This window comes from Amblyraja radiata, chromosome 5 (genome assembly GCF_010909765.2).
Source record: "Amblyraja radiata isolate CabotCenter1 chromosome 5, sAmbRad1.1.pri, whole genome shotgun sequence".
Lineage (NCBI taxonomy): Eukaryota > Metazoa > Chordata > Chondrichthyes > Rajiformes > Rajidae > Amblyraja > Amblyraja radiata.
This window is the reverse complement of record NC_045960.1, coordinates 20,386,849-20,409,830: the sequence shown is the minus strand read 5'-3', so window position 1 is coordinate 20,409,830 and position 22,982 is coordinate 20,386,849. Positions and strand designations below refer to the sequence as shown.

Sequence of the window (22,982 nt, the reverse complement as noted above, 5' to 3'; positions counted from 1 at the left end):
TACATTTAATCACAGTGTGTAAAATTATGCAGAGTCTTGATATGGTGAATATTTCCATTTAAAAAGAGAAGCAAAAAAACTAGGGATATATATTTCTGATAATTTGTGGAACGATTAGAGTTAAGGAATATTTTTTCAGCCAAAGAATGATGGGGATCTGGAACTGACAAGATAAAAAGCCCGCACCATATTTTAGGAGAACTGCAATGATCATTTGATGTTAGATTGTCATCATAAAGAAGAATATTCTCTTTCATGATCACCTCAGAGAGAGGTGTGGTTCCCTTTCTATGGTGCAGGGATGTCAGAATGAAAAATTACAGTTTGGCCTAAAGTGAGAAGGAATTTAAGTGCTACTGGGTTCTTCTTTATTGAAAAAGTAAACTCGCAAGTTGACATCACGACATTATTTGTTCTTTTTTTATTAATTAACTGGTTTGAAATCTGTATCAATTGACATTTGAACTCAATTTTCTCCATACAGAAGAGCTATCTGCCGAGGAGCATAAAACAAAGCTGATCATTTGAAAACTTACTGTAAATATTTGTTAAACGAGATCAGGTAGCCATACTTGCATTATCCTGTTGTAACATGTTGAAAAACTACTGAATGGGAGGGCCCTTTGGCTCACCGAGTCCACGCTGTCCAGTGATCCCTATACACTAGCGCTATCCTACACACTAGAGACAATTTACAATCTTTACTGAAGCCAATTCACTTACAAACCTGCACATCTATGGAGTGTGGGGGGGAAATCTGAATGTAGCAACTCTACCGCTGCGCCACATGCTGCTCCAGGAGTATACTGCAAATGCTGTTTTACAAAAAAGACACAGTGCTGGAATAACTCAGCGGGTCAGACAGCATCTCTGAAAAACATGGATAGGTGATGTTTCAGGTCAGGACCCTTATTCAGACTAAAAAAAGGGTCTTGACTCGAAGCATCATGCATGCACATTCTTTTTCAGAAAAGTATATAGGACTGTATTGGAATACCAACTCCTACTGGACTGTCCCAATTAATTGTGTACCATGAGCTGATACCTATCACACTGTTAAAACTAATTTTTCACAAGATCTTTAAAATTAGCAAACAAATGATTCAGTCTACAGATCTGCCTGCATTTATGCACATCTTTCGATGGAATAAAAATCAATCCATTTGGCAGTTTAAAAAAGTAATTCAATGAATTAACAACTCGTATCCATAATTTAATATGCAACATTCAAACTTTAAATGTATTAGCCAAAGGACAATTGTATTATTTGATTTGTTAATGTTCAGCAAGCACAAAAACAAAAATGACAGTGCATAAACAAGCTACAGTTGACTTTTGTTGGAATATTTCTCTGGTTTAGAAATAAAACATGACAAATGGAAAACCATAGAGTGCAAATCATGGTAATGTGAAGTTCATAAGTTCTAGGAGCAAATTAAACCATTCAGCCCATCAAATCTACTCCGCCATTCAATCATGGCTGATCTATCTTTCCCTCTCAACCCCATTCTTCTGCCTTCTCCCCACAACTTCGGATGCCCTTACTAATAATGAATCTATCAATCTCCATGTTAAAAAATATCCATTAACGACCTCCACAGCCATCTGTGGCAATGGATTCCACAGATTCACCACCCTGTGAATAAAGGAATTCCTCCTCATCTCGATTCTAAAGGCACGTCCTTTTATTCTGAGGTTAAGGACTCTGGTCCTGGACTCTCCCACAAGTGGAAAATCCACAAGTAAATATTGCATAAAAATGTTGGAAAGACCCAGTAGATGATGCAGTGCATGTGGAGTAATATTTCAGATTGATGACCTTTCATCAGAACACATTACAATATTATTGATCTAAGATATTCACTTCTTTTCTCTCTGCTAAATGAAAATGGTGAGTATTTCCAGCATTGTTCAGATCAGCTAAATTGAAAGCAGGTTATAAAATTGTTATGTTCTTCGAATCATATCTGGTGCGTTTTCTAGAGTACTCAAATCATTAGCAATAAAGTAGGACATTCTCGGTATACATTCATTTTAGTTTAGTTTAGAGATACAGCATGGAAACAGGCCCTTCAGCACACTGAGTCTGCGCCGACCAGCGATCCCCGCACACTAACACTGTCCTACAGACTACGGACAATTTACGATTTAGCTTACAAACCTGTATATCTTTGGAGTGCGGGAGGAAACCGGATCACCCGGAGAAAACCCTTGCAGGTCACGGGGAGAATGTGCAAACCCCGTACAGACAAGCTCCCACAGTCAGGATCAAACCCAGGTCTCTGGCACTGTAAGGCAACAACCGTACCACTGCGCCACCATGCTGCCCACATCTCATCTATCAGGTGCCTTTGCTTGAGTACTCTTAAATCATTAGTGACAAAGTGGGACATTTTTGATAAATACACAAGAATATACTTCACATGCATGTTGAAACGTTGCTTCTGGCCTACTACTCATGTAGTGCTCCACATACTCTCCGATTGGAAGTGAATTACATTGTAAGTATACTCCGATTTTTCATAGGCAATTCACTCAAAGGAATCTACTGCAGAAGGTGGCAAGAAGGAGGTGTACCTGATATGTGTGTTTGGTTCACTCCAAACTCTGGTTGACATAGTTTGTGCAGTGAGTCCTGTAAGCTGAGCTGCTGATGAAAGTACGGCAATAGATCAGTTACTTCATTGGTCTTCCCCTTATCTTCCTTGCTGTAAAATATATTTAACATTAAATTAGCATTTTAGCAAGACGTCGTTTTTAATCTGTAAACAATTGCGTGAAAGGCTTAGACACAAATGCTGGAGTAACTTGGCGGCTCAGGCAGCATCTCTGGAGAAAAGGAAAAGGAATATTCGTACTGCTGGGTTGCAAACTCTTGGACAGAGCACAATGCAGATTCACCAAATGATATAGCGGCAATACTGCATAAACCTGGCATGTACTTCAGAAGAAACCCAAGTTTGAGGGTTTATTTAATCATGGTATATAAAATGATAAAGTAATCTGATTGGAAAAAGATAAATAAAATAATTCCAGTTGGAAGAGAATCAAGAAGAGGGCATAACCTTACATAGAACAATATAGGACAGAAATCGGCCTTCAACGGTTCACATGCCAAATTAAACTAATCTCCTCTTCCTGCTTGTGATCCATGTACCTCCATTCTCTGCATATTCATGTGCCTATCTAAAAGCCTCTGAAGTGCCAACATTGTAATTGACTTGTTACCACTACTGCTGGCAGTGCATTCCAGGCTCCCACCACCCTGTGTAAAGAATATTTGCCCAGCACATCCCCTTAAAATGCATGCCCGCTCACCTGAAAGCTATGCCCTCTCATCTTTGACATTTTCATCTTGGAAAAAGGGTTCTGATTGCCTACCCTATCTATGCCTATCATAATTTTATACATTTCTACCACATCTCCCCTCGGCCTTCCACTCTGTAGAGAAAATAATTCAAGTTTGTCCAACCTCTCTTTATAGCTAACACTCTCTAATCCATTCTGGAAAACCCTTTCTGCACCCTTTAGTAAGCTTCCCTTTACAGCCTTCTTGTAACGGGGTGACCAGAAATGCACACAATACTACAAATTCAGCTAACCGAAGATCTATAAAGCGGCAAAATGATACTTTATAAGTATAAATTAGGAAAAAGGGGAGGCAAAACATCAGGCAAGGAGGAAGAGAAACGAATTAAATGCTCTGCTTCCACCTTATGGTAGGGTTGAGTACTACACTTGTGAACATGCATTTCTCAATTGGATATAAGACGTCAACTGGCAATATAATATGGTCCGAAGGGTCTCGACTGAAACGTCACCCATTCCTTCTCTACAATATGGTTAACAGCACCACCTACTGGTGAGATTGTTTTAGACCATTGACACATAAATAGATAGAAGCTAGTGTTCCTTAATTTCACATTGTAAACCAGAGTGGCTGCTTCAGACACCATCAACAAACACATGATGCCATAAAAGATGAGAAAATTTTATTGGAAATGATCAGAAAATACCACAATCTTAACATTCCCTTTTGTGTGTTAACAGCAGAAAAAGACAGTTGAGGCCAATGATATGGTTGATTGGTCTGAAGAAGGGTTTCGGCCCGAAACGTTGCCTATTTCTTTAGCTCCATAGATGCTGCCGCACCAGCATTTTTATCTACCATATGATTGATTACGATCTTTTTAGATGGGACACAAGCTTGAACGGCCAGATGGCCGACTCTTGTTCCTTGATCTTAAATATGCAGCTTTGTAACTTTCCACTCTTATCTAAGCATTGCTCTCTTGTGTGACACGTGATAGTTCTCAGGAGTAATTGGTCAAAATTAGACCACCCATATTGAAGTAATGACCAAGAAAGCACACCAACGCCTCTACTCCCTAAGAAGTTCGGCATGGCTCCAACTCTCACCAACTTCTACAGATGCACCTTAGAAAAGCATTTTATCGGGATGCATCACAGCATGGTTTGGGAACAGCTCCATCCAAGACCACAACAAATTGCAGCAAATTGTGGACGCAGCCCAGACCATCAAACAAACCAACCTCCCTTCCATTGACTCCATTTATACCTCACGCTGCTTCGGCAAGGCCAGCATTAAGGACAAGTTGCTCCTTGTCCACTCCCTCTCCTCCCTTCGTGCAAAAGGCATAGCAGTGTGAAAACGCACACCTCCAGATTCAGGGACCGTTTCTACCCAACTGTTATCAGTCAACTGAACCATCCTACCGCAACCAGAGAGCAGTCCTGAAATACTATCTATCTCATCGGGGACCCTCAGACTATCTTTGATCGGACTTTACTGGCTTAACGTTGCATTAAACGTTATTCCCTTATTATGTATCTGTACACTGTGGATGACTCGATTATTATCATGTATTTTCTTTCCGCTGACTGGTGAGCATGCAACAATAGCTTTTCACTGTACCTCAGTACACGTGACAATAAAGTAAACTGAAAATTGCATGGGTAAGAAACTCGTAAAAATCAAATATTCATTTAGTTTATTAGAAGAAATGAAAATCATATTCTCTCTTTCCTCCTGTAACACAACTGGCCATATCTGTTTGTCTGAAGAAAGGTCTCAAACTTGAAACATCACCCATTCCTTCTCTCCACAGATACTGCCTCACCCGCTGAGTTACTCCAACATTTTGTGTTACCTTCTGTTTGTCATTACTTTGATCTAATTACTCTTATTCTGTCTCTACGGACTAAACTGCTGGGTCTCTCCAGGAACCAACACATTACACAGAAACCTTACTTGTATTCTCTCTCAGACACAAAATGCTGAAGTAACTCAGCAGGTCAGGCAGCATCTCTGGAGAAAAGGAATAGGTGATGTTTCAGGACTCTTCTTCAGACTGAGAGTCAGGGGAGGGAAAAACTAGAGATACGAAGAGGTACAAAGAACAATTGAATGAAAGGTATGCAAAAGGACAAATCAAAGTTTTCTCTCTTCCCCAGTTCTGGCAAAGAGTTAACAGCACACAACATTAACCATTTCTCTTTCCACAGATGCTGCCTGACCAGTCGAATGTTTTCAGCATTGTCCGTTTTAATGCTATTATTGCAATGTTTGCAAAGACCAAACCAAAAACCAAGAAACCAATTTATAGGTAAGTTAAACATCCTCATCAATGATAATTAAACGGCAGATATTCAGCACTTTAGACACTTACAACAATGGTGCTATGATTCACATGCATTTACCCACAACTATTCTTTGGGGGAAAAAAGTATTCATTTGGACATGAAATTTAATATTTTTTAAATAAAAATAAATGTTAAGGTAGAAAATAATGAAAAATTACTGTGAGAAACTGGGGATTATAACATCTTTAACATCATACACCTCAGGAAGGTGCTTTATGTTAAATTATTACCTGGCTTCATTTTTATCGCTTGCATTGACACCTGGAAACCTTTCATTTAATCATGTATGCAATGCAAAGTTAATTGCATTTAGCAACTGGACACAAAAAGCTGGAGTAACTCAGCGGCTCAGGCAGTATCTCTCGAGAAAATTAAAAATAATATTGGGCACCATATCTGCCCCCATGAGGAAGGATGTGCTGGCTCTGGAGAGGATCCAGAGGAGGTTTACAAGAATGGTCCCAGGGATGTTTGCGTTAAGCCATGATGAGCGTTTAACGGCACTGGGCTTGTACTTATTGGAGTTTAGAAGAGTGAGGGGTACTGAGGGGGTCACTGAAACATACCAAATAGTGAAAGGCTTGGATAGAGTGGACGTGGAGAGGCTGTTTCCACTAGTGGGAGAGTCAGGGACTAGAGTTCATAGCCTCAGAATTAAAAGATTTTCCTTTAGGAAGGATTTGAGGAGGAATTTCTTAAGTCAGAGGGTGGTGAATCTGTGGAATTCTTTGTTACAGAATGTTGTGGAGGCCATCAATGGATATTTTTAAGGCAGATAGATAGATTCTTGATTAGTACGGGTGTCAGGGGTTATGGGGAGAAGGCAGGAGAATGGGGTTAGAAGGGAGAGATAGATCAGCCATGATTGAATGGCAGAGTAGACTTGATGGGCCAAATGGCCTAATTCTTCTTCCATCACTTATGACCTAATAGGTTGAGACAAAAAAGGGTCTTGACCGAAACGCCACCAAAACCTTTTGTCCAGAGTTGCTGCCTGACCTACTGAGTTAGTCCAGCTTTTTGTGTCTATCTTCAGTGTAAACCAGCATCTGCAGTTCCTTCCTATACACTATGCACTATACGGAGAAGAATGATCACTAAATATATACGTACTAAATTTTGCTACTACCATCACTTTCAGGCGAATGGGTATAGTTGATCTTGAATTCAATGTCAGGTACAAGCTGCATGGCCCGCCGATAGTATTTGATAGCTGAAATAAAAAGGATGGAGTATCAGTGTCTAGATCACAAGCAGAGCGTCCCATTCCCACGTTGACAGTGTAAATTATGTCATCATGTTATCCTTTGCAACAAATATCACAACTGGCAGAATGTTACGGGATAACATGTTCTACCTCTTGTTGAGAGATACTAATGTGGCACGTGTGATTATGAAATATCAATGCGATGGATGTTTGCGCAGCCAAAAATTAAAGTCACAGAAAGCTGCTGCCACATTTATGGGTGGCACAGCGGCAGAGCTGCTGCTGCCTTTCAGCGCCAGAGACCCGGGTTCAATCCATGGGGGCTGTCTGTATGCAAGTTTGTATGTTCTCCCCTTGACCTACGTGGGTTTTCTCCGGGAGCTTCGGTTTCCTCCTACACTCCAAAGACGTTACAGGTTTGGCTTGGTAAAATTGACATAATTGGTTTGGTAAAATTGTCAATTGTCCCTCGTGTGTGTAGGATAGTGTTAGTGTGCGGGGATCACTGGTCGGCACAGACTCGGTGAGCCATGTTGAGGCAGTGGTTCCACCAGCTATGCCACTGTGCCAAGAATAATTGTTCAATCAAGCAAATTATGATAAATTGAGTTGCAGAAATGATAAAAGACCCAGTTGAAATATTTTGCCGAGTTAATTACCAGGCCAATCATTCGAGGATGAAAGAGGGTAAGGAAGCAATCATTTAGGGATCCAGTGCTCCAATGTACCTCTGAAGGTTTCCTGTTGGAAGGGTGCTTGCTCACAGCTATTGAGTTGGATTGCAGCTACATCAGTGACTGGGAAAAAAAAAAAACTACACTCGACAATATCCTCGACTTTTATGATGATGTTGCCAGGACTCGAGGGTCTAAGCGAAATGGAGAGGTTGAGCAGGCTGGGACTCTATTTCTTGGAGTGCAAGAGGATGAGGAGTGATCTTAAAGGTGTATAAAATCATGAGAGGAATAGATCGGGTAAACACACAGTGTCTCTTGCCCAGACTAGGGGAATCGAAAACTGGAGGATATAGTTTAAGGAGAAAGGGAAAAGATTTAAGAGGAATCTGAGTGGGTAGCTTTTTCACACAAAGGGTGGTGGATGTATGGACCAGCTGCCAGAGGAGGGAGTTGAGGCAGGTACTATCGCAAGGTTTAAGAAACAATTAGATATGTACTTGGATAGGACAGGTTTAGAGGGATTTGGGGCAAACGCAGGCAGGTGGGGCTATGTTTATTAAATAGTTGTAAAGAGAGACTGCAAAAAGTAATTTCAAAATTGAGATAGACAAATTTTGCTCAATATAGGCACTGAAATGGAGTAACTGGTCAAAACAGAGTGGCCATATAATGGATTACAGAATACCGTTTATGCTATCATCTAACAAAACAATGGATTGTGTGCCTTTTGGGTAGTATATCAAATTATGAGAGGCATAGATAGGGTAGACAGTCAGAATCTTTTTCCCCAGGATGGAAATGCCCAACACTAGAGAGCATAGCTATAAGGTGAGAGTGGGAAAGATTAATGGAGATGTGTGAGGCAAGTTTTTTTTCTGGTGGGGGCTTGGAATGGACTGCCAGGGGTGGCGGTGGAGGCTGATACGATAGTGCTGTTTCAGTGGCTTTTGGATAGGCATGTGAAGTGCAAGGAATAGAGGGACATGGATCATGTACAGGCAGATGAGATCGGTTCAGCCAGGCATCTTGTTCGGCACAAAACCTGTGGGCCAAAGGGTCCATTCCTATGCTGTACTATCAGGTATCCAGTGCAGGCTCCAGGTTCATGTATCACAAAGTCAACCTTCATTGCCTCAATTTAAATAATACATCATTAATAAACCCAATGCCATTGTCACACTTGCAATTCACCTACATCAACAACAGTCATTAACTGAGAAATTACTACTATTAATTACTAATTATTTTCACTATTTATTTATTTTACCCACATTTCTAAAGGTGGGAGTTTGGAATAAACTACCAGAAAGTCGCCAATGTCACTTCAGTATTTAAGAAGGGCAAGCAAGATTTACTGAAGAATCATAAGCCTATTAGTCTAACATCTGTTGTGGGCAAGAAAGCAGAATCTATTAATAGAAATGGAATGACTGAACACTTGCAAAGAATATGAACTAATCTCAGAGAACCAGAAAGACTTTTGAAAGGATAAGTTGCTTAAATCCTTTTGTTTTTGAAGCAATTAACTTGCTAGGTTTGGGAGTGTTTTTTTACGGATTCCAGAAAACGGCATGTGGTGGCACAGTGGTAGAGTTGCTGTCTCACAGTGTCAAGACCCGGATTCGATCCTGACTACGGGTTCTGTCTGGACTGAGTTTGTACGTTCTCCCCGTGACCTGCGTGGGTTTTCTCTGGATGTCCTGGTTTCCTCCCACACACCAAAGACGTACAGGTTTGTAGGTTAATTGGCTTTGGTAAAATTGTAATTTGTCCCTCGTGTGTAGGATAGTGCTCATTTACGGGGTGATCAATGGCCAGCATGGACTCAGTTGGCTGAAGTGACGGTTTCCGCGTTGTATCCCTGAAGTCTAAATTTGAAGGATATGCTACATCAAAGAATGCTTCAGTTTTTCAACTATATTTATGAACAATATAAACGGACAAATGTATGTCCAAGTTTTCTAATCAGCAGTATTGTTCTTATCGAGTCCACATCACAAGATTAGATATTGATTAGCCAGAGTTGAACACATTGGTTTTCCAGTTGAGGGCATTGCAGCAGGTGTTCCATTGTTTGTGGTTCAATACCACATTCGCAGGTGACATAATTGGAGTTATATCCCCACTTGTTTAGAGACACCTTGGCTCTGCCAACACCAGTTCTCAATCGATTGAGGCATTTCCATCTGGCCCAACTAGCGTCTGCACCAGGAAGGAGTTGCTCACTGGCCGTTAGTCCCATGGCAGTTGAGGGGGGTAGAGTGGATATTCTATCACCCCATATGGAGACTCGTGCTTCACTTGTGGTAATGCCAGCATCCAGAGGAGTCACACAGTTAAGAAAACATTTCCTCGATTTTAGTCAATACTAAGCAGTATTGTTAATAGAGTAGTTTACAGACAGATACATTGATAGATTATGTGAGTTAGTCACAGGTGCTGAAGACCCTAATGTGTATAACGATAGACAAATCTCCCAGGCCTGATCCCAGATATATCCGAGGACACTGTGAGAAGCAAGATAGGAAATTGCAGGAGCCCTGGCTGAGATTTATGAGTCATCATTAAATATGGGTGAGGTGCTGGAAGACTGGAAAGTGGCAAATGTTGTACCTCTATTTCAGAAGGGCTGCAGGGAAAAGGCTGGAAACTACAGGCCAGTGTGTCTAACATCTGTGGTCAGAAAGTTATTAAAGAGCATTCTGAGAGATAGGATACACATGCATCTAGATGGGCAAGGGCTAATTATAGTTCCCCCCCCCCCCCCCCCATTTCAGGGCACCAAAATGTTTGGGACTTCACAGGTGTTTGTAATTGTTCAAGTGTGTTTAATTGCCTCCTTAATGCAGGTATAAGAGAGGTCTCAGCACCTAGTCTTTCCTCCAGTCTTTCCATTACCGTTAGAAACTTTTATTGCTGTTTATCAATATCAACATGAGGAACAAAGTTGTGCCAATGAAAGTCAAAGAAGCCATTATGAGATTGAGAAACAAGAATAAAACTATGTACACAGTGAATGGCAGGGTTCTGATGAGTGTTATGGAGCAGAGGAATCTAGTTCCTTGAAAGTGGTGTCACTGGTGGATAGAGTGGTCAAGAACACTTTTGGCACATTGGCCTTCATCAGTCAGAGTATTTATAGAAGTTGGGAGGTCATGTTACAGTTGTACATGACATTGGTGAGGCCACATTTAGAGTAATGTATTCAGTTTTAATCACGCTGTTATAGGAAATATGTTAAGCTGGAAAGGGTGCAGAGAAGATTTACGAGGATGTTGCCATGATTCGAGAGCCTGAGCTAAAGGGAGAAGTTGAGCAGGCTAGGACTTTATTCCTTGGAGCGCAGGGGGTGAGGGATGATCTTATAGAGGTGTATAAGATCATGAGATAATTAGATAGGATAAATACATAGTCTTTTAGGGGCGTCATGAACCAGAGGACATTGGCTTAAGATGAGGGGGGAAAAGATTTAATAGCAACCCGATGGGTAACTTGTTTCGCACAAAGGGTGGTGGGTGTGTGGAATGAGCTGCTGGAGAAGGTAGTTGAGGCAGGTACTATCAAAATGTTTAAAAAGCATTTGGATGGGTACATGGGTAGGATAGGCTTGGAGGGATATAGGCCTAATGCAGGCAGCTGGGACTACTGTAGATCGGGCAAGTTGGTCGGTGTGGGCAAGTTGGGCCAAAGGACCCCGTTTTCATGTTATCACCACATGACCTGGAGGTAATGGAGTTCAATTTAAGAAACGTGAAGTCAGCCACTTTGGTGTTGAGAACTATTTTCTAAATGCCAAAGAAACTAGAAAGTGTGGATAAGCAGAGAGATTTTGTGAACCAACTATAGAAATTACAGTTAGGAAAGTAGAAAGCTGGCCTTTGTTTTAGGGCTGGAACCTGCATTGGAATTATGTTAAGACTCTTTGTGGAGTATTTTGCTTGGCTCTGGGCCCAAGTCTTGGGAGAAAGCAACAGCTTTGGAGGGGGCGAAGTACAGAAACACCAATGAAAAGAGGTTAAACTAAGGCAACAGGTAGTGTCAGACTTTATTCCTCTGAGTTCAGACGGATGATTCAATTCAATTTCAAGGCAAGGGTACATTTCCAAGATGAACAGGTAATGGAATAGAAATTATTCATGCTGTAAGACTCTATAAATCTTCCATGAACTAACTGAATATTGGAACTGACTCTCAAGGCCTGTTCCAAGTTAAAACTTTCATACTCAGGGAGTGAGACCATCTCTTCGATGTCAGATCAAGGCAAGCTTGTATCATGAGCCCATATCCTTAAGGAATTGAATGGAAATTGCCTGAATATGAAAAAAGAACATTGCAACTGAAGAAGATGTTTAGCTCATTAGTTAGGCTCAATTGAAACCTCAATGAAACTGTATGAGCGTGCAGAAATTGTTGCCTTTTTCCAAGGTCCTAATAAAGGTTACAATATCTTTTAAAAATAGTTGCAAACGTTCTGACACGAACGCTATTCGTAACTTTTTAAGACTGGAACCACTTCCTAAAACACTCAGTCACGTACCTTCATAAACTGCTCCATTCTGTTCTTGCTCTACAGCTTTCAGGAATAATTCTTTGGCCTGAAAAATATATAGGCAAACTGTTACAAGTAGAACAAATATCAAATCATATGCTTTAAGGCAAGAAGTTACAGCAGAATACAAATTACAGCTACTCTGTTTGTCTGCGATGTGAGGCCACACATGACAATTGCCTTCAAATTTCCACATCCAGCCGATCGGTTATTTCTCAAACAACAGATATTGCGAAAAAGATTATTGTGAATAACTCTTTACAGCAATACCAAAAGCTGACTCAATCGGGACAGCAGAAAGAAAACAATTTCTGTAACATTTAATAAATGATCTTTTTTTTTTTTGAGGTGAAAGGGGTAATGTTTAATGGAGATGTGCAGGGCAAGTATTATTTTTACGCAGAGCCTGGATGGAGCCTGGAACACTTTGCCAAGGGTGGTGGGGGAGGAAGATACAATGGTGGGGTTTTAGATAGGCACATAGAAGTGCAAAGAATAGAGGGATATGGATCATGTGCATGCACATGAGATCAGTTAAAACTTGGCATCATGTTGGACACAAACATTGTGGGCCCATGTTCCTGTGCTGTTCTATGTAAAAGTTCTCTGCCTTTTGGTCTGACCTCCAAAAAACACTAAAATAATTATTGTGGCTGTGAACGCCATCGGCTTCTCCTGTTCTTGATTATTCATTAACTCCAGAGTTTGGTTGGAACATTTTCTAACCCACCTATTATTTGATTTCTTAGACCTCATCACTTGTTTGAGATTCTTTTCGTCAAAATACTAAGAGTTTGTACACACTCATATCCTGAAGTCAACAATAATAATAATAATAATAATACATTTTATTTAAGGGCACCTTTCAAGAGTCTCAAGGACACCTTGATACACATCACTCGATAACCTGCTTTGCTTCTGCAAATCTGATTTTATTAATAAGCATCTTTTATTCAGGTACTGGCCTTCTCCATTTTACTATTACCTTCTTAAAAAGCCCAGCCATATTTAAGTGTCATCTTCAATTAATCCCTTTTTAATACTTCCTGTTTGATTTGGAAACAGCGTGGAAACAGGCCCTTCGATCCACTGACTCCGTGCCAACCAGCAAACCCCACAACTAACACTATTCTACACACTAGGGACAATTTACAATTATACTAAGCAAATTAGCCTACAAACCTGCATGTCTTTGGATTGTGCAAGGAAACCAGAGCTCCCGGAGAAAACCCACGTAGGTTACGGGGAGAACATACAAACTTCACACCGACAGCACCCTTTGTCAGGATCGAACCCGGGTCTCTGGCGCTGTAAGGCAGCAAAACTACTACTGCGCCTCCGAGCCACTCTTCTCAAAAAGCCCAGCCATGTTTAAGTATCATCTGCAATTGCTCCCTTTTGTATACCCTTTTTTCCCCCTGAGTATTGTGATCCAGGGTTGCATATCCTCTCTACACATTTCTTCCAGAGATTAAGGTACGTAGAATAATAATAATGCACAATGCTTATCGTTCATATGATGATAACTAAGCTTTCCAAACTTCAAGCAATTAGTTGCAATATATTCCTCAAATCATTGCAAATGTTACCTTTTCTTCACGAGCAAGTTCTTGTTTCCCTTTGGTACCTGAAGATTTGAAAGAGAGCCCGTGGCCGAAGATTTTGCCATGTTCCGTTTCCGATCCATTAGAGCTTCCATTTGGATTCAGCTCAGACATCCATTGTGCTCGAAACACATTAAGTTCCTCCTCAAAAAAAAGAGCAAATATTTCAAATCAATTCACCAAGACTTAAAAGAAATTCAGTTAAATCTAGTTATAGAGTTACAGCGTTGAAAAAAGCCCTTCGGCCCACCAAGTCCACGCCAACCAGCGGATCCCTCACACTAACACTATCCCACACACAATTAACCTACAAACCTGCATGTCTTTGGAATGTGTAAGGAAACTGGAGTTCCCAAAGAAAACCCACGCAGGTCATGGGGAGAATATACAAACTCCATACAGACAGCACCCGTAGACAGGATCGAACCCGGTTAGCTTGTGCTGTAAGGCAGCAACTCTACCACTGCACCACTGTGCCGCCCCTAATAATTCACATTAATTAATTAAATAATGTGAATTAAATCCTTATAATTGTCTGCTCGCTCTTCATATATAACACTGAATCCCCTAACACGGTCTGTACGTTGCCCATGTTTGTCAGAGTCTGGATTTTGTACAAAGTTATGACTTGCTCACACTCTCTGTCAAGCACCATTGTACAGAGCTTATTATGTGCATATTTTAAAGAACCACTTGCAGGACAAGAGACAGCAAGGTCCTGTGAGGCATCAGCACCTTGTACGATGTTTTGTCCTGAATGGAGTTTGTACATTCTACCCATGAGTGGGTTTTTTTCCTGGTTCTCCAGTTTCCTCCCACACTCTATAAAGACATACAGGTTTGTAGGTTTAATTGGCTATGGTAAAATTGTAAATTGTCCCTGGTGTGTAGGATAGTGTTAGTGTGTAGAGATCGCAGGTCGGCGTGGACTCGTTGGGCCAGAGGGCCTGTTTCCACGCTGTATCTCTAAACTAAACTAAAATAGTCAGGATGCGCAGGAAAGACAGAACAAACTCCAGCGAGAAAAGGGCAAAAAGCAATGACAGCAAAGGCAAAGTGCACAACTTCTTCATTTCTCAAAACTGTATTCTCCTCAAAACTTCCGCTTCCTCGTAGACTTTCATGGTTCAGAACAAAAATTAAACCCAACAAACTTTAATTTAATAAAATGCTCCAAAACACTTCACAGAAACAAACAAAAATTCCACAAAGGCGCATAAGATAAGTTGGGGCTGATGGCTGACAGCAGTCAAGCAGATGATGTTATGGATTGTTGCAGAGGAGAAAAGATGAAGGGGAGTGGGGAATTCTACTGACCTTGACTTTCTGAATATTCTGCCATAATATAAGTGCACTTAAATTAAAAGTGTGTTACCATAAACAATTTCAATCCCCCCGGCTGATGAGCAGAGTTAAATTTGATGTTTTTCGCTGATTAAGAGGAAAAAACACTTAGTGCGTGAGCAAGAAACATAATTAAGCAAATGAAAAGGGACGTTTACTTGCTCACACCACCCCACTAGAGTCTGAAGAAAGGTCCTGACCCAAAATGTCACCTGTCCATGTCCTCCAGGGATGCTGCTTGACTCGCCCAGTTACTTTTTTTTAATCCTCCACATCGATTTTGTTTTCAATTACAATATTTCTTAGATGCTCTAAACACCTACACTATTGATTGCTGTGGTAGCAACAATGCATTTTGCTAAACCTTCAGCTTGCAACTATTTGGACATCAGAGCACCTTTTCTCAGCTGCATAAAAATACACCCATCAACTCCTATCTCAACAAGAACCTGGACCCACTACAATTTGTCTACTGCCGCCAACTGGTCAAAAAAGAATGCAATCTTGCTGGCTCTCCACTTTGCACTGGACCACTTGGACAATAAGAACACATAGATCAGGATGCTGTTCACACACTACAGCCCAGCGTTCAACACCAATATCCCCTCCAAACTGGTTACCAAGCTCATGGAACAGGGTCTCTATGCATCCCTCTGCAACTGGATCCTCAACTTCCTCATCAACAGAACATAATCAGTACGAATTGGCAGCAACACCTCCTCCTCAATAACCATCAGCACAGGTGCACCTCAAGGCTGTATAGAGTGAGCAGAGAAGAGTCCCCTGCTCTATACTCATGATTGTATAGCCGGACACAGTTCGAACTCCACCTTCAAATTCGCCGACGACACTACATTGTTGGACGAAGTAGCGATGACGACGAGTCGCCGAGTATAGGAGGGAGATCAATCATCTGATTGAATGGTGCCAGAACAACAAACTTGCTCTCAACAGTAGTAAAACAAAAATTGTTGACTTTAGAAGAGGAAGGCCTAGGATCCACAAACCTGTCTTCATTCAGGGGACAGTGAAGGAGAGTGTCAAAAACTTCCTGGACATGCATCTCTGAAAATCTGTCCTGGATCCAGCATATTGATGCAATCATGAAGAAAGCCCATCAACGCCTCTACATCCTTAGAAGACTGCGGAGATTCGGTATATATCAACGAATAATTTCTTGAACTTTTGCAGGCGTATAATAGAGAGCATATTGACTGTTTGCATCATGGCCTGGTTCGGCAACTCGAATGCCCAGGAATGAAGACGATTGCACACTGTGGTGAACACTGCCCAGTCCTGACCTCCCCACCATCAAAGAAATCTACAGGAGTCGTCACCTAAAGATGGCAGCCAGCATCATCAGAGACCCACATCACCCTGGCCATGGTTTCATTTCACTCCTGCCATTGGGAAGAAGGTACAGGAGCCTGAAAACTGTAACGTCCACGTTCAGGAGCAGCTTCTTCCCAACAACCATGAGGCTATTAAACACTACAACTTCCAACTAAGCTCCGAACTACATTGGGGGCATTGTTTTTGTCTTTGCCCTATTATTGTTATTTTTTTTTAGTTATACTGAACTTCGTTTTTGTTGTTATTTATAGTGTTTACAGGGTACTATGTCTATATATCTGTTGTGCTATTGCAGGTAAGAATTTCATTGTTACTTTTCGGGACATCTGATAATAAAATACTCTTGATTTTTTATCCAATCCAATACTGGTGTTGTCTCCTTTTACACGTTAATACTGGCAGAATCCATCGTGAAGACCAAGGCAAGGTATTCACTTGGTACCTTACTGATACTCTCAGTAGTTCCTTAACCACCCTTACACTCCCTACTTGTTTACAACGAACCTTTGGGCTACATGAGTTGCAAATCCTCTTCAAGTCCCTTTTATCATCTTCCACCGCATTGTTTTTTAATTGCAAATCAGCATTTGCAATTTCTGGTGTCAACCCTTCTCAGCGAATTGACCACTTGGTATGGTCAATTGCTCCAGTAGCCAAACATATTGAGTGGGATTCGATACGATAGAACTTCATTTATCCCAGGAGGAAATACGTGTGCATAAATACGTGGACATAAATTGAAGTGTTTACATTTGTTCAATTGTGAATTAAATACTGCAGCTTGTTTTGTGTCTCCTTCTATGGGCTTGCCATTCCAATTAACCTTAAATTAAATACATTTTTTAATGCGTTATTCCATAGATTTGCTAAATACTCAGGCACTTTATAGTTCTGGCAGAAGGCTACAGTCTACAATTACAAATCTGTCAACAAATAATAAGATTAAGATTACTACCTGAAGGTTTGCTTCTTCAGGTGTTTCATTTTGTTCAACATCAATGACACCAGTGTAGTCATCTATTACCTGCTAATAGAACAAACATTTTTTTTACTAGTCAGTAAAATATATTACATTCTATGATTTATCAAAGGAATCTTATTTTTCCTATAGTGGTCACATTACATTTGCCAATATATATTTTTGAACACTTGACATTTAGCAATATCCCAAAGAATAGTATTATGCAGTATCACTATGAACACATACTAATATTATACACATTAAATATGAACAAGCCACAGTGAGTCAGAATAAGCAAGGGTTTCTCATATGATAATAAATGCATATATAGAATGAAAAAGAATGAATTTAACTTCTAAATACCTCCAAAAATTAAAAAAAAAGACACATACTGATCATTTACTCAAGAATACATTGAACATTTGTTATTCACAGAGTGTCATAATCATACGGTGTTGAAACAAGCCCTTCAGCCCAACTTGCCAACACCAACAAACATGTCCCATCTACACTAGTCCCACCTGCCTGTGTTTGGACCATCATATCATATATCTATTACAAGATCTTGTATGTGGATGTATTTATTTGTGTGTGTATTTGTGTATAATCACATCTTCTCGAAAAGACATTCAACAATTTCAAATAACTGCGCTGAATTCCACGCGCTGCGAGTGACGTCACCCCCCTCGACCACTCCCCCCCCCCATAATCGAGCCATAAAGCCTGCAGCCTGAATGAAGCCTGCAGCCTGAAGCTTACGGGAATGTTTGGGAATCAGCCCTCCTCTGTGACGACCCCCCGCCCCCTCCCCCGGGCTCTGGATTGAAGCAGCTGAAGTCCTTTGGTTGACGCGCGCCCCGCTGCCCGCTCCCTTCTTCCTCTCCCCCTCCTCCTCCACTTTCTCCCCCTCTCCCCTCTTTCCTCCTTCTCTGTCTCTGCCCCTCTCTCCCCCCCATTCCAATCCCCCTCGCCCTCCCTTCCCCCCCCCATCTCCCCTCTCTCCTCCCCCCTCTCTCTCTGCCTCTGCCACTCTCTCTGTCTCTGCCCCCTCTCTCTACCACCCCCCCCCCTCGAGACACGCCTGTGAATTGAGGGCTATGCGTCAGTGGATAGGGCCGGGATGGGGTAAAAGGAATAATATTAATATAGTATCAAGGGGGTGGTTAGTGTATGTGTGTGTGGGGTGGTTAGTGTGTGTGTGAGGCCGCCCACCCCCTTCCTCAACCGCGCGTTGTGGGGACGGGACCCAACGGGTCCCACTTGGTTTAGTACCTATTAAAACTCTGATCTTGGATGTGTGTGTGTTTGTTTGTGTATAATCACATCTTCTTGAAAAAAACAACGCGGTAACGGTGAAATGGAAAGACTGACTCAGTAAATCCTTCAAATGTTACTTCCCTGAAACGAGCCCCTTAGCTTATGCGTTGTTTGTTGTCAAATGACATGACAACTGAGTAAACTGTCTCATTCACGAGGGATGAATCTATGGGAATGAGATATTTGCACTAACTGGCCCTCACATGTTGATTAACTGATGAACTATCAGCAAGAAGATGAAGCAAATTGTAACATCAGAAATTATTGGAGAAGTAAAAAATAGAACTTCAGTTTATGATAGTCAGTCTGCACAGTGGTGGTTTAGATTTTGGTCATAGTCAAAGTTATATAGCAAAGATCCTTCAGCCCAAATAATCAATGCTGACCATGGTGTCTTCCTGAGTTAGCCCCATTTTCCTGCATTTGGCCCATATCCCTCTAAACCTATCCTATGTGTATGCCTAAATGTGCTTATGCTTAGTAATTGTACCTGTCTCTACCACTTTCTCTGGCAGCTTGTTCCGTTTATCTGTTACTCTCTCGGCAACATTCACTTATTGTTATTGTACTTCAAATTTGTTTTTCCACTACTTCAGATTGCACTAAAATCAAGCAGCATTCTGATGTTTGACCACTCTCATTGTTGTATTTTTCAGTACCGTATGTCTGTTTATTTTGTGAGTTTCATATGAACACGGAATTTGATTGCATCATTACATTGTATATATAAAGTATACCAATCTAAATCTGAAATACCTCTTCAGTGTCCACTTTGCACACAGCTCCATTATCTCTATTATTATAAAACTCTGATCTTGGATGTTTATGTCGTGTGTATTTATTTGTGTGTTTGATTGTGTCTCACATCTCCTCGAAAACCTGTGCGCTAACGGTGAAATTTTTACATATTCCGGTAGAGATTTACCTCATTATGTCAATAATCGCCTCATCTGAAAATTTGATTAATTATTTCCCGAGTTATTTCTTCAAATTCTTCACTAATCTGAGATATTTTTTGAAGTTAACGAGGTCAAGCAAGCTGTTGACGTCACAATTGCTCTGCTACTCGCTGTGCAGAGTTTAACACGCAGCCTGCTGGCCACTGTTTTTCACGAGCTGCGAGTTACGGAACCCCCCCGCGTAATTCGCACTCGGCCGATCGTCCACAGCACCCCGCCCTCTCCCCCAGGGCTCTGGATTGAAGCCGCTGAACACGCAGTAATTTGGTTGGACCTCCGAGGGCTTCAGAAGTCCCGCAAGATCCAGAGAGCTGCCGAGGTCCGCCGCCCGTTCGCAGTCGGACCCATCCGTGCAGCGAGGTCCAGAGAGGTCCCGAGAGCTGCCGTCCGTTCGCAGTTGGCCCCGTCCACACCGCCCGAGGTCCAGAGGCCCACCGCCCGTTCGCAGTCGGCCCCGTCCGCGCCGCTCTCTCCCTCACCCCTCTCCCCCTCATCTCCCCCTCCCTCCACCCCCCTTTCCTCTCCCCCCCCCCTCCCTCTCTTTCTCTGCCCCACTCTCTCTGCCCCTCGAGATAGGGCAGGGATGGGGTAAAAGGAGCCAATTAATAATATTAATATAATATCAAGGGGGTTGGTTAGTGTGTGTGTGGGGGTGGTGGTTAGTGTGTGTGTGTGTGGGGGTGGTGGTTAGTGTGTGTGTGGGGAGGGGCGGCTAGAGTGTGTGTGTGACGCCGCAGCCCCCCACCCCAACCGCGCATTGGACCCAACAGGTCCCCCTTGGTCTAGTTATACATAAAAATGCTTGATATGACATGTAACCATTAGACATTTTAATCTGAACTGGATGTTCCGTACTTTGCAAGCATTGCCAGCCTTTCCAAAGATGATTTGAAGCTAGTGATGTGAGGAACAGCCAAACAACTAACTTTATTTATTATTACACATAGGAATCAAAATACCAGCCAAAGTCCACAACTTTAAAATTATCTTGCTTCCCTCCTCGAAATGAGAAAAAAAAATTATAAAATTTTTCCTTGACAAACTTAGGTGGATCTATCATTTAAACTTTTGATCATCATCTATAACAATGATGTCCCGTATATTGCTTTCCAATTCCCTGTTTATATTTATGAATTTTAATTTTAAAACCTAGTCAGGAAATAGTGTGTGTTTGCTGTGACTTCACCAGCAAGATGGACACGACACTAACCTATTCCCAGATTTGTAAATTAAACCATTCTCCGCCTCTTTTGGGAGGGTATTGAATTAAAATAATCATTCGCCCACCTTTTCTAAAAAATTGAAACCCTAATTATTGATCCTCGCTTCAAAACCGTGAAATCAAAGGTGAGGTATTGCATGAAACTTACCGGCTTAACTTTAATAAACATCAGTGGCTCTTTGTAAATCACATTGAAAACACAAAATTCCTGCCATAAAAATGACTGATTGATTGAAAGATACAGCATGGAAACAGGCCCATCGTCCTGCCAAGTCCACGCCAACCATTGCTCACCCATTCACACAGGTGAACGCTATTGCAACCACCAGGGGCAATTTACAGAGGCAGGTCATTGCACGTTTTGGTATTAATGAGGGAGATTTCAAAGCACAGTGGTAAGGACAAAGAGGGGAGTTAGCTTTTTAAACATTCCATTTTTACTAACTTTGGTAAATAACCTCTACTGAGAATACCTCAATGTCACTCAAATTCTGCCTCATTTTTTCAGGAAAAAAGTTTGAGTTCGATCATTACAATTGCATACATTTGGGTGAGATAAGATGTAAAGATGTAAAGGGGCAGCCATTTTGTGCCATTAAAATACAACAGGCAAAGAAAAGCTGGCATTTATCAAAAGCTACCTCTGAATGTGACCAAGTGCTTTAAAATCATTGAAGTTAAGTAAAACAGTTGATTATAAAATGGAAAGCATAGAAATAGTTTATTTTGATTTAAGCACCATTTGTAAACATACACCCATAATAGCTCTTGGGCATAAAACTACTAATTCCCTCGAAGAGAGACACAAAATGCTGGAGTAGCTCAGCAGGTCAGGTAGCATCTCTCGAGAGAAGAAATGGGTGATGTTTCGGGTCGAGACCCTTCTTCAGACCTTAATTTCCTCCATCCTCTTTCTCCTTGCAAACATTTCCTTATTGACTTTATAGACAATACCCTTTGGAAAAACCTACAAGCCTTTTCCGAAGGTGCACTCCGGATGACAATAACTAGGCGCATTAAAAACCTTCTAATCTTTCAAGTTTTCTTTCTTTCTGGCTATGACCCACTTATAAAGGATAAAGTTTCTCAAGCTTTTCAAATGAACGAGTCGAGGAGCCCTGGAGCGGCAGTGATGGCAGGGAATTCAGGGAGGGTTTTCCCCCACAATAAAATCTATTCAGAATTAAAAAACAAGAACAGTGCAAAACTCTTCCCACATTCTCAGCGTCTAGTGCCCTCCATAATGTTTGGGACACAGACCCATCATTTATTTATATACCTCTGTACTCCATAATTTGAGATTTGTAATAGAAAAAAATCACATGTGGTTAAAGTGCACATTGTCAGATTTTATTAAAGGTTTTTTTCGAAACATTTTTGTTTCACCATGTAGAAAATACATAGCCCCCCCCCCCCCCATTTCAGGGCACCAGAATGTGTGGGACATGTCTTCACAGGCGTTTGTAATTGCTCAGATGTGTTTAAATGCCGCATTAAGTATATAGTCTTTCCTCCAGTCTTTCCATCACCTTTGGAAACTTTTATTGCTGTTTATCAACATGAGGACCAAAGTTGTGCCAATGAAAGTCAAAGAACCCAGTATGAGACTGAGAAACAAGAAAAAAAAATGTTAGAGACATCAGCCAAACATTAGGCGTGCCAAAATCAACTGTTTGGAATATTATCAAGAAGGAGAGCACTGGTGAGCTTACTAATCGCAAAGGGACTGGCAGGCCAAGGAAGACCTCCACAGTTGATGACAGAAGTATTCTCTCTATAAATAAAGAAAAATCCCCAAACACCTGTCCGACAGATCAGAAACACTCTTCAGGAGTCAGATGTGGATTTGTCAATGTCCACTGTCCGCAGAAGACTTCATGAACAGAAATACAGAGGCTACACTGCAAGATGCAAACCACTGGTTAGCCGCAAAAATAGGATGCCAGGTTACAGTTTGCCACGAAGTACTTAAAAGTGCAACCACAGTTCTGAAAAAAGGTCTTGTGGACAGATGAGACGAAGATTAACTTATATCGGAGTAATGGCAAGAGCAAAGTATGGAGGAGAGAAGGAACTGCTCAAGATCCAAAGCATACCACCTCATCTGTGAAACACGGTGATGGGG

At 41.4% G+C, this 22,982-nt stretch overlaps 1 protein-coding gene across 4 annotated transcripts in view; it reads right to left on the bottom strand.

The window, feature by feature from the left end:
• fbxo9 (F-box protein 9) overlaps window positions 1–22,982 on the bottom strand; it is a 68,589-nt gene that overhangs the window by 29,670 nt on the left and 15,937 nt on the right. The window contains exons 2-6 of one of the 4 annotated variants that reach the window (XM_033020687.1): window positions 17,354–17,425; window positions 13,687–13,845; window positions 12,086–12,143; window positions 6,778–6,877; window positions 2,578–2,708 (exon numbers count right to left, since the gene is read on the bottom strand). In XM_033020687.1, the coding sequence (XP_032876578.1) occupies window positions 2,578–2,708; window positions 6,778–6,877; window positions 12,086–12,143; window positions 13,687–13,845; window positions 17,354–17,425 (520 nt within the window). The remainder of the gene's footprint in view (window positions 1–2,577; window positions 2,709–6,777; window positions 6,878–12,085; window positions 12,144–13,686; window positions 13,846–17,353; window positions 17,426–22,982) is intronic. The other 3 variants (XM_033020688.1, XM_033020689.1, XM_033020690.1) reach the window with 3 other exon arrangements.